The sequence below is a fragment of the Candida albicans genome, chromosome 4 (assembly GCF_000182965.3).
Source record: "Candida albicans SC5314 chromosome 4, complete sequence".
Lineage (NCBI taxonomy): Eukaryota > Fungi > Ascomycota > Pichiomycetes > Serinales > Debaryomycetaceae > Candida > Candida albicans.
In genome coordinates, this window is record NC_032092.1 from 602,437 (window position 1) to 615,176 (window position 12,740).

At 35.8% G+C, this 12,740-nt stretch overlaps 5 protein-coding genes across 5 annotated transcripts; 4 read left to right on the plus strand and 1 right to left on the minus strand. All coding sequences in view use genetic code 12, as the record gives it.

Annotated features, from left to right (window-relative positions):
• Positions 1-781: 781 nt before the first annotated feature.
• Positions 782-2,350, plus strand: CAALFM_C402920WA (uncharacterized protein; the record flags this gene model as incomplete). The annotated part of the gene is made up of 1 exon (XM_715362.1): positions 782-2,350. The coding sequence occupies one exon, from the start codon at positions 782-784 to the stop codon at positions 2,348-2,350; it is 1,569 nt and encodes a 522-aa protein (XP_720455.1).
• A 650-nt stretch (positions 2,351-3,000) lies between these two features.
• CAALFM_C402930WA (uncharacterized protein) lies at positions 3,001-3,519 on the plus strand (the record flags this gene model as incomplete). The annotated part of the gene is made up of 1 exon (XM_715360.1): positions 3,001-3,519. The coding sequence occupies one exon, from the start codon at positions 3,001-3,003 to the stop codon at positions 3,517-3,519; it is 519 nt and encodes a 172-aa protein (XP_720453.1).
• A 537-nt stretch (positions 3,520-4,056) lies between these two features.
• ABP1 (Abp1p) lies at positions 4,057-6,003 on the plus strand (the record flags this gene model as incomplete). Its single annotated transcript, XM_715359.1, has 1 exon — positions 4,057-6,003. One exon carries the CDS (start codon positions 4,057-4,059, stop codon positions 6,001-6,003), a length of 1,947 nt encoding a protein of 648 aa, XP_720452.1.
• A 215-nt stretch (positions 6,004-6,218) lies between these two features.
• CAALFM_C402950CA (uncharacterized protein) lies at positions 6,219-6,545 on the minus strand (the record flags this gene model as incomplete). Its single annotated transcript, XM_715358.1, has 1 exon — positions 6,219-6,545. The coding sequence occupies one exon, from the start codon at positions 6,543-6,545 to the stop codon at positions 6,219-6,221; it is 327 nt and encodes a 108-aa protein (XP_720451.1).
• A 387-nt stretch (positions 6,546-6,932) lies between these two features.
• Positions 6,933-12,629, plus strand: CAALFM_C402960WA (putative ubiquitin-protein ligase; the record flags this gene model as incomplete). The annotated part of the gene is made up of 1 exon (XM_715357.2): positions 6,933-12,629. One exon carries the CDS (start codon positions 6,933-6,935, stop codon positions 12,627-12,629), a length of 5,697 nt encoding a protein of 1,898 aa, XP_720450.1.
• Positions 12,630-12,740: the final 111 nt, after the last annotated feature.

Here is a 12,740-nt window from a genome sequence, read left to right on the forward strand (position 1 = left end):
AATTGATCAGAAAAACACCAAGAAGTATATGCTTTATTTTTGCACAAATTTTGGACAAAATATTTATTGTAGGTATCTTTTCCAATTGATTCAGAAACTCAGTTATTTAATTAACATAAATAACATACGCGACTTCTGCTATTGCGGGAATATTGTAGGAGATATGGACACCAGTAAAAGTTATTTGGTAACGAAAACTGGTTCAATTAACAGATACCAATCAAGATTCGTATGTGAAGACATTCAACAAATTCATAAGAATTGCACAGCCTATATACTATAGAAGTAGAATTCACATTGCCATGAATGCTATTATCACTGTCAATATATTTTGAGTTTTTCTTATCTAAGAGTACCGACGAAATTCAAGCCGAGTTATACATGCCAATATTTACGAATAATTACTATAGTGACGGATATATAGAACTGAAAAAAAAAAGATTAGCTTCCAAAGGCTGCAACGACAGATTTCGAATATTTGGTGGCGGCACTCATCAGTGTGACCTCAACCGAGACACCCCCCGAACTATTCACCCATCCACGACCAACACACAAAATGCTATTTTAGTGAGAAGGCAAAAAAAGAACAAAAAGAAGAAACGAGAAGAATTAATTAATTTCATTTGAATAAGAACAAAAAATAAAACTTCTTATCACTTATCCAAAACAACATCTCACATCAGATACACTTAACATCCTTAGCACCTTCTTTATCACTATTCAATATACCTTAGATAAATAAACAAACAAACAAACAGGCATTTATAGTTTATATTCAAATATGTTTCTATCAGTATTATTTATGGCTCCATTCACTAGGGCCCATCCAACTATCTTTACGCAATACAATGGAGGACTCGATGACCAACAACCAGTTATCAAGCCACCATTTAGACATTCAAATGGACAAGAAACCTCAGACGATGATTTAGTCACATTTTTAATCATATCTTCCATAACGTTTGCGTCATTAGTGGTGGTTATACTATTATCATTAGTAATCTTTTGGGTTGTAAAGCGATCACGACAGCTATCTCAGGACGAACTTGACAGGGAGGAGGAAAACCAAGCGTATTTGGAATTGAATTCTGATGAACAAGAACTATATTTTCAATCCAAAGAGTTTTTAACAAATAGTCCGTACTTGGTGGGTGATTTAACCTTGAGTCAAGAATTATCGATACAGGAAAAAGGTATAACGGCATTTGAATTCCAAAAAGATGTGGTTTTGACAAATAACGATTTGATGATTCTCAACAAATATGAGTTGAATTTTTTTCAAAACTTTGAATGTTCAACTCAAACGAATTTACCGATTCCAATGAAAAATGAGGTGTATTATTTCGAATCTAAAATATACTCGTTACCTAACCCTGATGAAACAATAATATCTATTGGTTTAAGTATCAAGCCATACCCATGGTTCAGATTACCTGGAAGACACCCACACTCTATTTGTTACGACTCGAATGGCTATCGAAGACATAATCAACCATTCCCATTCACTAACGACCCGCCATTTCCCAAATTGGTCGAAGGCGATGTAATCGGGGTTGGTTATAGAACCCGTTCGGGAACAGTGTTTTTCACACGTAATGGTAAGAAGATAAGTGAATCCAAATTGGGTGGGCATGTCAAGAATTTCAAAATTTCCAACAAGGGTCAACTCTTTCCCACCATAGGTGCCAACAATGTTTGTTCTGTACATGTTAATTTGGGACAAATGGGATTTGTATTTATTGAAGGGAACGTCAAACATTGGGGTTATGCACCACTAGAGGGAAATGGACCAGCTCCTCCTGTCTACAATAAATACAATTCTGATATTTTGCTAGAAAGATCAGAGATAGACGATGATGATTTGAGTGAAAGAGAAAATGATTTCCCACCAGATTTTTGGGCTATTAATGGAAGCGAAAATGAAGCTGCTCGTACTGTGTCTCCTCATGCTTTAGATCAAGATAAATTCAGTTACAATGCATATTCAGAGGTCAACTCGAACGATGAGAGAATCACATTGGCTAGTTTGGTTCCTCCTGTCAAGCCACCATCCTATAATGAAGAGTTGGAAGAAGGTAACTCGAGCAGTACAATTAATCCTATGTTACCTGAAGAACAAAAGCAAACCGAAGAAGATAAAAAGAGTAATGACAGGCATAGTTCTGAGGGTGTTGCCGATGCTGAAGACAACCAAAATATAGATGCAGAGGTTGTGGAAAATGATGAAGTTATAAACGACGCTACCCAAGCAGAACCATTTGATATAACAGCTGAGAATTCTAACACTGTGGAGGCAGACAGTATAAATATCAATCAAACTGCAGATGTAGATAATGACACTCCTGAGTAATAATAAACGTGTGTTTTATGTGTTTCCACCCCTCTTTTTTCTCTAGCTACGATATTTGTTAGGTTGTAATAGCCAACTTTCTCCACCTATAACAGGATTTACCAACCACAGTACTTCAACTAGTGCAATTTGCCATGGCTGTAGTTATTTGGTGATCGTTAATTTTTTTTTGCTTTCAAACTTTTTTTTGTGGTTGTTGGTACGATGACCCCAACTTTCGTTCTCCGTTTCCCCAGTTTATTGGTGGTAAAGGCATTCCTGTTTTAAAGAGGTGAAAAATTGGTATGGACATAAAACTCCGACATGGAAACGAGTGCGAATGCCACCATATTTTTTGGGTTTTGCAACTCTCTCTTTTCTGGATTCGGCGTTTTTGTTCGTTTTATTGCCTTAACAAACACTGGAATGTGGAGGTTTGACACCTAAATTCAAAAAAGAAAAATAAAGCCAGAGGGGATACTACTACCTTTTATATATGTTTACTGGAAGGGAGTTATCTACTTGTGGGGAAATCAATATTCTCAAAATGCCTTATATAAATTGAAGTCAATTTCTTATCAATCCAATTAAATTCGATTTTTTGGTTTTGGTTCTTTTTCTCTACGCCATAAATCATTATCAATCAACTTTATTAACTTTATATTCCAAAAATGATTCAAAAATTTACATGTGTGCCTGCTACTGACTATGATGTCATTGTTGTTTCCAATGGGACCGAAAGTCAAATCAAATCTAGAGTAACTACCGCTAAAACGGCCAGAATAACGTATTTACACGATCTACCATCCTTGAGTTCATATCTTTCTGAAGTGCCCAACTTTACTGGGAAGATTATATTTATGTTTTTTGACGGGGTTCAATATATTCAAGATTTCATTTGTGATGCTATAGACCTTTATGGTAAAACCCCGTTTTCTTTAATTCAAAACGCTTACTTTTATTTTGATAAACTCGATCCCGTGAACTTGGACCTTCAGTTTAATACTGTTGCTGTCATAGTCCATGATGTGTTGAAAAAATCAAATTATATGTTAGATAGAATTCGTGGTGTTTATATCGATGATCTACTGTTGGTTGGTGATAGAAGCATTCCGATGAAAAGATTGATCTGCAATTTCCCAAATGTGGAAAAGTTTGTTTTACAAAGTAATGCCAAAATCACATTTTGAAAATAAACAGCCTGTCGTTCGATTATCTTTTTTTAGATAGTGTTTTTGGTTTATAGTTAATTAATATTAAGTTAGAATCACCTTGTAAGAGACTGTTAGAGTTTCTGTAAACCGCTTTACTGGTCACGTGATGTTGGACTTTTTTTTTTGACGATATTTTCATTCAATCCTGTAGGTAACTAGAAGTGTCAATTATGTATGATTCAATTAGCTCTTATCAAAGTAAAAGCTATTCAAATTTTTATATCGGAGCTAAATCTTTTTGATTAGTCTACGTATTGGTCATCTGAAAAATCAAATGAAATACGAGTGGTCGAGGCGTAGTAGAACAAATTATGCCATGATAAAACAGGGAGAGAGAGCAAAGGAGTAGGGGAAAAAAAAAAACAGTTGGTGGTTGGGCCAACACTTCCTTACGTAATACGTTTCTATTTGAGATTTTGTTTCTTTCGGATTCCCCGAAAATTTCATCGTTAAAAACACTTCCACAACTATACCACTTCTTTTTCCCATCATCAATTGCTACCAACAAAAACAATGGAAAAAATTGACATTAATACAAATTCAAACAAAATCCAACAAGCATACGATAAAGTTGTTAGAGGAGACCCAAATGCAACATTCGTCGTTTATTCTGTTGACAAAAACGCCACTATGGACGTCACTGAAACAGGGGACGGATCATTAGAGGATTTTGTTGAACATTTTACTGATGGACAAGTTCAATTTGGTTTAGCCAGGGTTACTGTTCCAGGATCTGACGTTTCCAAAAACATCTTGTTAGGATGGTGTCCTGACAGTGCTCCAGCAAAATTGAGATTGTCATTTGCCAATAATTTTGCTGATGTGTCCAGAGTATTGAGCGGATACCATGTGCAAATTACTGCAAGGGATCAAGATGATTTAGACGTGAATGAATTCTTGAATAGAGTTGGTGCTGCTGCTGGTGCAAGATATTCCACTCAAACTTCCGGACTCAAAAAACCATCCCCTGCTGCACCTAAACCTACTTCAAAACCTGTTGTTGCTAAATCTAGTTCTGCTTCAAAACCTTCATTTGTACCCAAATCTACTGGGAAGCCTGTTGCTCCAGCTAAGCCAAAACCAAAGAACATCACCAAGGATGCTGGTTGGGGTGATGCTGAAGACGTTGAGGAAAGAGACTTTGACAAGAAACCTTTGGATAACGTTCCATCGGCATATAAACCAACAAAGGTTAACATTGACGAATTGAGAAAACAAAAATCAGATACAACTAGCTCAACTCCTAAAACATTCAAATCTGAACCACAAGAAGAAAAGAATGACGATGATGGGCAATCCAAACCTTTATCGGAAAGGATGAAAGCCTATGATCAACCATCAAGTAGTGATGGAAGATTGACTTCTTTACCAAAACCAAAGATTGGACATTCTGTTGCCGATAAATATAAAGCTAGTGCATCTGGGAATGGTGCTGCTCCTGCGTTTGGTGCTAAACCAGCATTTGGTACACAATCAGTTGATTCAAGAAAGGATAAATTGGTAGGTGGTTTGTCGAGAGATTTTGGTGCTGAAAATGGAAAAACTCCGGCACAAATTTGGGCTGAAAAAAGGGGAAAATACAAAACAGTGGCCTCTGATGAGAAAGAAACTAACTCAAGTGAAAAAGTTGATGAGCCAGAGGAACATCATGCTGCCGACTTGGCCAAAAAATTTGAAGAAAAGGCAAATATTGCTGGCGATACTCCTTCCTTGCCAACTAGAAACTTACCACCAGCACCACCAGCACGAGAAACCGCAATTCCATCTAACGAAAAAGACAAAGAAGAAAAGGAAGAGGAAGAACAAGCTCCAGCACCATCTTTGCCTACTAGAAACTTACCACCACCGTCACAAAGACAACCTGAGCCCGAACCAGAACCAGAAGAAGAGGAGGAAGAAGAAGAAGAAGAGGCTCCTGCTCCAAGCTTACCAGCAAGAAATCTCCCACCAGCACCAAAAGCAGAAGCAGAAGAATCAAAAAAACAGTCAACCACAGCCACCGCAGAGTATGATTACGAAAAGGACGAAGATAATGAAATTGGATTCTCCGAAGGTGACTTGATTATTGATATTGAATTTGTGGATGACGATTGGTGGCAAGGTAAACATGCTAAAACTGGTGAAGTTGGTTTGTTTCCTGCCACTTATGTGTCATTAAATGAAAAAGCTGCTGACAAAGAAGAGGAAGCCCCAGCTCCAGCTCCAGCGCCATCATTACCTTCTAGAGAAGAAACACAAGCAGCACCAGCATTACCAAGTAGATCAGAGCAAAAACCAGAATCAAAAACTGCTACAGCTGAATACGATTACGAAAAGGACGAAGACAATGAAATTGGTTTTTCAGAAGGTGATTTGATTGTTGAAATCGAATTTGTTGACGATGATTGGTGGCAAGGAAAACATTCCAAGACAGGAGAAGTCGGATTGTTCCCTGCTAACTATGTTGTCTTGAATGAGTAGATTTAGTATAAACAATATTCGTTTTTTTTTTATATGAATCTATAATATAAATACAAAGAAAAGATAAATTGGTGCTATAGCCAGCTTTCAGGGATTACTGTTTTAAATTAGCTTTCATTTTATTCGATCTCTACACCAATGTTGTCACGACTTACTTTATTACATAAAGATATATCATTTGTGAATACATCTATACGTTTCTATAAACATGCAACTCATGAACTTGACTTTACCAAAGCATAAACTAAACACCACATCATAATGAAGCCAGGTATATTACTAAAAACCCCACTTATAAACACCTCTTGCAAAGGATTCTTGAAATATTTTGATGGCCTGCCTTCGCCACATATTATGTAAAATAATAAATTAGTGACTGTTATTCCTATCAAATAAAATATAAATCCATTCATAGATTCTAATGTCAATATTCCTGAACCAACTCCCAATGCTAATGATGCAACATCATGTACATGTTGTAATTTCTGTTTGTTGGCCTCGATGCTGGGTTGATAGTAAAACTTCTGTGTGGCAACGGTCATATTCTGGACTTTTTGTAGTATCAATTATTTTAATCAGGATAAATATGTTCTTATCTAAATCAAATATTAACTAATGGTAATCTCCTAAATGTTTTGTTGAAAGATAGATTAATTGATTCACCAATTGTAGGAGTGTTTCCAAATTGATTTTTTGGTTCTGAACGGGAAAACAAAAAAGGTACAAAAGGAGAAACCAGAAAAATAAAAATACAGTCGTGACAATTCCAAAAATTTTTTTTTTTTTACTTTGTTTTGTTTCCAGTTTTAGCCACCATAAATTTGTACTTTTTCCGATTCCAATTGACAAATCACTCAAGAGATACCAAGAATACTAGAAATAAATAGGTAAAGAATCAACATTCTCAAAGTGCTCGAATATTTGAAATTATGGAAACCGATGAAGAGAATAAGTTGTTAAAAAAGTTTCTTTTACAACTTCCTATCAAGGCAGATTTCGATTTCAATAAAAATGTCAAAAAAGAGATTCGTAAAGCTTTATTTATGTCGATTTCTAGCAATGGTGAATATTTGAATTGGCTATTCCCTAGTGCATTTTTAGATAACCAATCTTATCAAAGAGACGACATGATCAAGAAAGTAGAAGATGATTATGAATGGACATTTAATAATTATTATAAAGCACTATTATCGAAACGAGACCCAAAACATGATACTCACAGTCATCGTGCTTACCATAAAAACCTGCCTTGTGGAAGAATTTTTCGGAAAGGAGAACCCATACATCGATGTTTGACTTGTGGATTTGATGATACTTGTGCCTTATGTTCACATTGCTTTCAACCAGAGTATCATGAAGGACATAAGGTGCATATTGGTATCTGTCAGCGTGAAAATGGTGGTGTCTGTGATTGTGGAGATCCTGAAGCATGGACTCAAGAGTTATTTTGCCCTTATGCCGTTGATGAAGATTCAACTCCTGTACATGATAAAGAAATACCAGAAAAATTGGCTGCATCAATTTTGACTACAATAGCAATTATTTTAGACTACATGATTGACGTCATAATACACAGTGATTTACAATTCAAAAACCCCGAGGAAACAACTGTACATGCCATTGAATTAAATACTGCAAACAGCACTTTGGATCCAAGAAAATATGGTTGTCACGATAATGAGTTTGTTGATGCTACCAACAATCAATACTATTTAATGTTATATAATGATCAAGTTAGATATTATCGGGATGCAGTACAAAGGGTTCATTTGGCTAGCAAAAAAGTCAAAGATTTTGCAATTATGGTGACAGATAAAGTGCAAAAATTTGGAAAGGCAAAAGTGATAAGCTCACGAAACATTCCACTTTTATTGGAGAGGCAGAAAATATTAAGTGCCACAGGACTAGCGACATGTATAAGAAGCCATAGAGATATATTTAGGGAAGACATGTGTGATGAACTTGTATCGTGGCTTAATGATTTTTCTGAAAGTGAACTTTTCAAAACAAACGCAGCTGTGAAGGATTTATTTTGTCGAGCTTTTTGTGAAAAGTGGGAGAACGGACTTTTAGGGGTAAGCGAAATTGAGACTAATTATAGTTACAAGGTAGGTACTTTGGACTCCTCTCTTCGAATTCCCAAAATTCCCTCCAGGGAACAAAATACTGATGGTCATTGGTATTACTCTCCCTCTAAATGGAAGTTGTGTGACGAACTTTGTCAAGAATGCAATTATAATATCAATACTTCAGAATTTCAGAAGAACGTTAGTCACCATGGATCCAGACTTCAATATTTGGTGTATTTGGATATCCGTCTTTGGAAAGATACTCGTGCATTATTACATGACATGTATTCCACGTCTTTGATTATCAATTTGCGTTATAAGAATATTATATGCTACCAGTACGTGGATATCTATCCAACAATTGTGGATATGTATCTTACCATGGATAGGGAGCCTGAACTCAGTATCATGCCAACTTTGTCAACACAATTATTCACGTGCCCCACAAACTCGGCAGAAATAATCAAACATGGAGATTTAACACAAATACTTTCTTCAGTTTATGGTTTCTTGACAGCAGAGCGTGTAACAGCTCCTGGTGACATAGATAGGACACATCAAGTATCTATCAAAAGCTTAAAAAATCGACGTTGGGGGCAAATATTTTTCGATCTCAGTTACATCTTAACTAGAAGTAAGAACTCAAAATTTTTACCCAACAGCAACATTGTTCCTATGACTTGTGACATGCTAGTTTTATTTCAAGGTAAGCCTATTTTGAAACGAGAAAAGGCAAATCATGTTGAATACGAGAGTCCCGATTACTCTGCTTTCTTCCAAGCAGTTCTGGTGATCTATCAATTTGGCGAAGTTATTGCAGGAGCTTTGAAGACAACACGAGAGACAGAACTATGTGACATTCTACACAACTACCAATTGGCAATTGAGTATGTCCTAACATTTTTGGTCAATTTTGAGAACAGGAACTTTCCAGGTTTGGTTGACGAAGAAGTGGATATTAAATTATCCGAGGAGAAAGCGTACAATGTTGAACCAATCACTGGAAGTCTAATACAAATCAGTGATATTGAAGAAGACAAAGTCAGCTTTTTGCATCCAGTTCATTCCTTTTTGAGTTGGTTGATTGAGTTTTCGCGATTCACTGACATTAGGAATTTAGTTGAGGTTTTCCAAACTGTAAAACTCAAACACATTGGATCTGAGACCCCTAGCCTTGAAGTACTTATATTTGATTATCCCATTAAGACTATTGTACTTATGTCTCAAATCAAAGCGGGGCTTTGGGTTAGGAATGGGTTTAGTGTTAAATCGCAATTGCAATTGTACAAAAATACGAGTCTTCGGGACCAAGGTTACACAAGAGATTTATTTTTAATTCAAGTATTTGCTAACCTTGATCATCCTGACGTTATAACCTATTTGATTCTTGACCGCTGGAAATTATTAGAGGATTGGTTACAAAACAAGCCATCTCACATGTATGATATTAAGACTTTGCCGTATATGCTAGAAGAGTGTTTGGGTTTTTTCATTCACTTGTTGACAGAAGATACACATTTGAGAGGATACGACGAGGAAACTTTAATCAAGATAAAAATTCAAAGGGAGATTATCCACATATTGTGCTTCGGTCCCTTGGGATATTCAAAACTTTGTTCTCAAATTCCTGACCATATTGTCGCTGACAGAAGATTTGAACTTATATTAAAATCAATGACTGTGTTCAAAGCACCAAAGGGATCAAACGATTTTGGAGTATATTATCTCAAAGATGAGTATCTTGATGACGTTACCCCTTACTATTGCCATTACACCGCCAACGTTAAAGATGAAGCAATAAAGTTTGTGAAGGAAAGAATTAGTAAAAAGAAAAGTAAACCTGTTAGTGATGTTATAATAGAGCCAAAAAGAATTAAAACTGAAGAATTGGGGATATACAAGCATGTCGGAAATTTTGCAACTTCCACTTACTTTACAAATTTTTTAATAAAGGTCTTACTTTTTGTCAACAGTTGTGATACAAAAGTTGTTGAGAGTTTGTTGGAAACTATTTTGCATTTGATTCATATTTGCAGTCTTGAGCAAACTATCAATATTGATAAATATGGTAGTTTCTTTGATAGGTTTATGAATTGGTCAGAGGAATTTGGTGCATCGATTGCCGACTTGTTATATAAAATATTACTTGCCGAAGAATTCAAGTTTTCCCATACCAAAATCAGAAGTATATTCAAAATTTTCAATCAGAAATACCCTAGTTTTATACCAACTTTGAAAGCACGTCGTTCTGAATTTGATATTTCAAAAGTCGATTTGTCGTCTGATGACGCCAATAGTGAAGATGAGCTTGGTAAGAAAAAACGTATTGCCAAAGAACGCCAGGCCAAGTTGATGGCCAAATTTAAAAAGCAGCAGTCGCTGTTTCTTAAAAAAAATCAATTTGAGACGATTGCATGTGGTAGTGATACAGAAATGGAAGAGTTGGACGACCACGCGGCATGGAAATTCCCAGAGCATCACTGTATGTTGTGTCAAAATGCAGCCGAAGATGCTGGTCCATTTGGAATAATAGCTTATATCTCAAAGTCCTGTGAGTTCCGAAATGTTCCTTTTAGCGACGAATATTGGTTTTTGAAGGCATTCTCAGATAATGTGGATCTCAATGGTAATGAATACGAGCTGGATATAAATCAATCTTTACACAATTCTCCTCATACCCAGACATGGAACTCGTTTATGCAGCAAGCGAGTAATTCAAGTGTTATCGGTCCCGGTTTCAAGTTGAATGAGTTTATTGAGAGTCATTTTGTCGCGCTGAGTTGTGGACATGGAATGCATTACCAATGCTATGTCAACTACATTAGTAATAGTCGAAACAGACAAAATCAGATTACTAGAAGCACTCCTGAAAACATGGATAGAAAGGAATTTCTTTGTCCTCTCTGTAAAGCTTTGAATAATATATTTGTGCCAATTTTATGGTCAAGCAATAATAGAAGTTTACAGGAATTTTTAAAACCTTATGCTGGTACTAGTCCATTTCTTGATTTGGACATGAAAATTGCCAAGGATAGAGGCTGGACTGAAAGGTTTCAAAGCTTTTCCGAGCAGGAGTTTGATTCAAGATCTATTTTGACCGGTATTAGCAAGGAAATGATTTCAATGGACCTGACAAAAGAACTAACAAAACAGCAGAGAGACTTCCGTTTAATGTTGAGTGACATGTTCCAGACTTTGACGTTATTTACATTTCCACAGGTTTTCAAAGCAGACTCAGGTTTTGTTTTAATTGATACGATCAAATCTATTGAAATTTCTTTGCGTGGCGTTTCTTCTGGGGGACAGTTGATAATCCATCAACTTTCCAATAATATTTTGCTAACATTGCGAACATTAAATGAATTTAAAAATTCAAGTACACTTATGAAGGTGAAAAACTGGATTGATCTGCCAAATCTTAGAAAATCTGCTTATTCAAAAATTTTTGCCTATATTTTTGCATTATCTAAGAAATCTATCAACAATTACATGTTAGAAGTGGATTTTTTTGAGCATTTGGTAAACACGGATACGTTCCCATCGCTCGGATTTTCTTTTAATAGTGTTTTAGAAACATGTTTTATTGGTCATTTGATACAAAGTTTAAGCATCATGGTTAATGAGATGAGTGCAAATTGTTTGAAAAAAAATTGGGCATACACGGTGTCAGATATTCCCACTATTGCAGACATTCCTCAAGGAATTTCAGAGGCTGCTATCAGTTGTTTTAAAAAATTGTCTAATTCCAATGATGTTCGATGTATTGGTAATGATGAAAGTAGAAAGTTTGGTGAAGTGATATATTCCATGTTGGTGAAAATTGCTACTCCGTTTTTAAGAAGGGCCGCCATCTATGCATATGTCCAATGTGCAAATATTGATGGTATTGATTTTGCGGCATCTCCAGAAACAGAAATCGAGGCTGACAGATTATGTTCGTTTTTGAATTTAAAACCCGTTTGTGAATATTTGCGTTTATTTAATGAGGAGAGTTCTTATGAAGGAAGTGTATTTTATGACTTTCTTACTTTCTCATCAGCATTACCAAAGGCGAACGATGTTCTTCGTATTAAAAAGCAAGTTGAATATCCAGGTATTGTAAAACTAGTTGATTTACCAGAAAGACTTGATTTCTTTTTCACCAAGTATTATTACCTGGATCGACATAATAACCCAAATAAAAAAGTTGAAGATCCAGCAATCTGTTTGTTTTGTGGTGACGTTGTTGACATTCAAAAACAGGCAATAGGTTGCAAAGAGGGACAATGCACCACACATTATTTAAAGGAATGCAGTAACGATGTGGGGATATTTTTATTACCGAAGGACCGTTCTCTATTATTGCTACACAAGAATGGTGGTACCTTCTATAATGCTCCCTTTTTGGATGAACACGGTGAAATTGCCGAGGAAAGCAAAAAGGCAAAAGCGTTGCATCTAATGAAGCCAAGATATGATGACTTTATCAGGAATATTTGGTTGCTGCATAATGTTCAAAATTGTATAGTAAGAAGTTTAGAAAGCGTATTGGATCCTGGAGGCTGGGAAACATTATAGAACATTTGCTTTATCAAATGCAATGCCAATCTATATATATATATATATTCAGGTCGACGATTCTGTCAGTTTAATTTTCGTATTCTCTTCTGCAACCTAACTAAGTGCCAA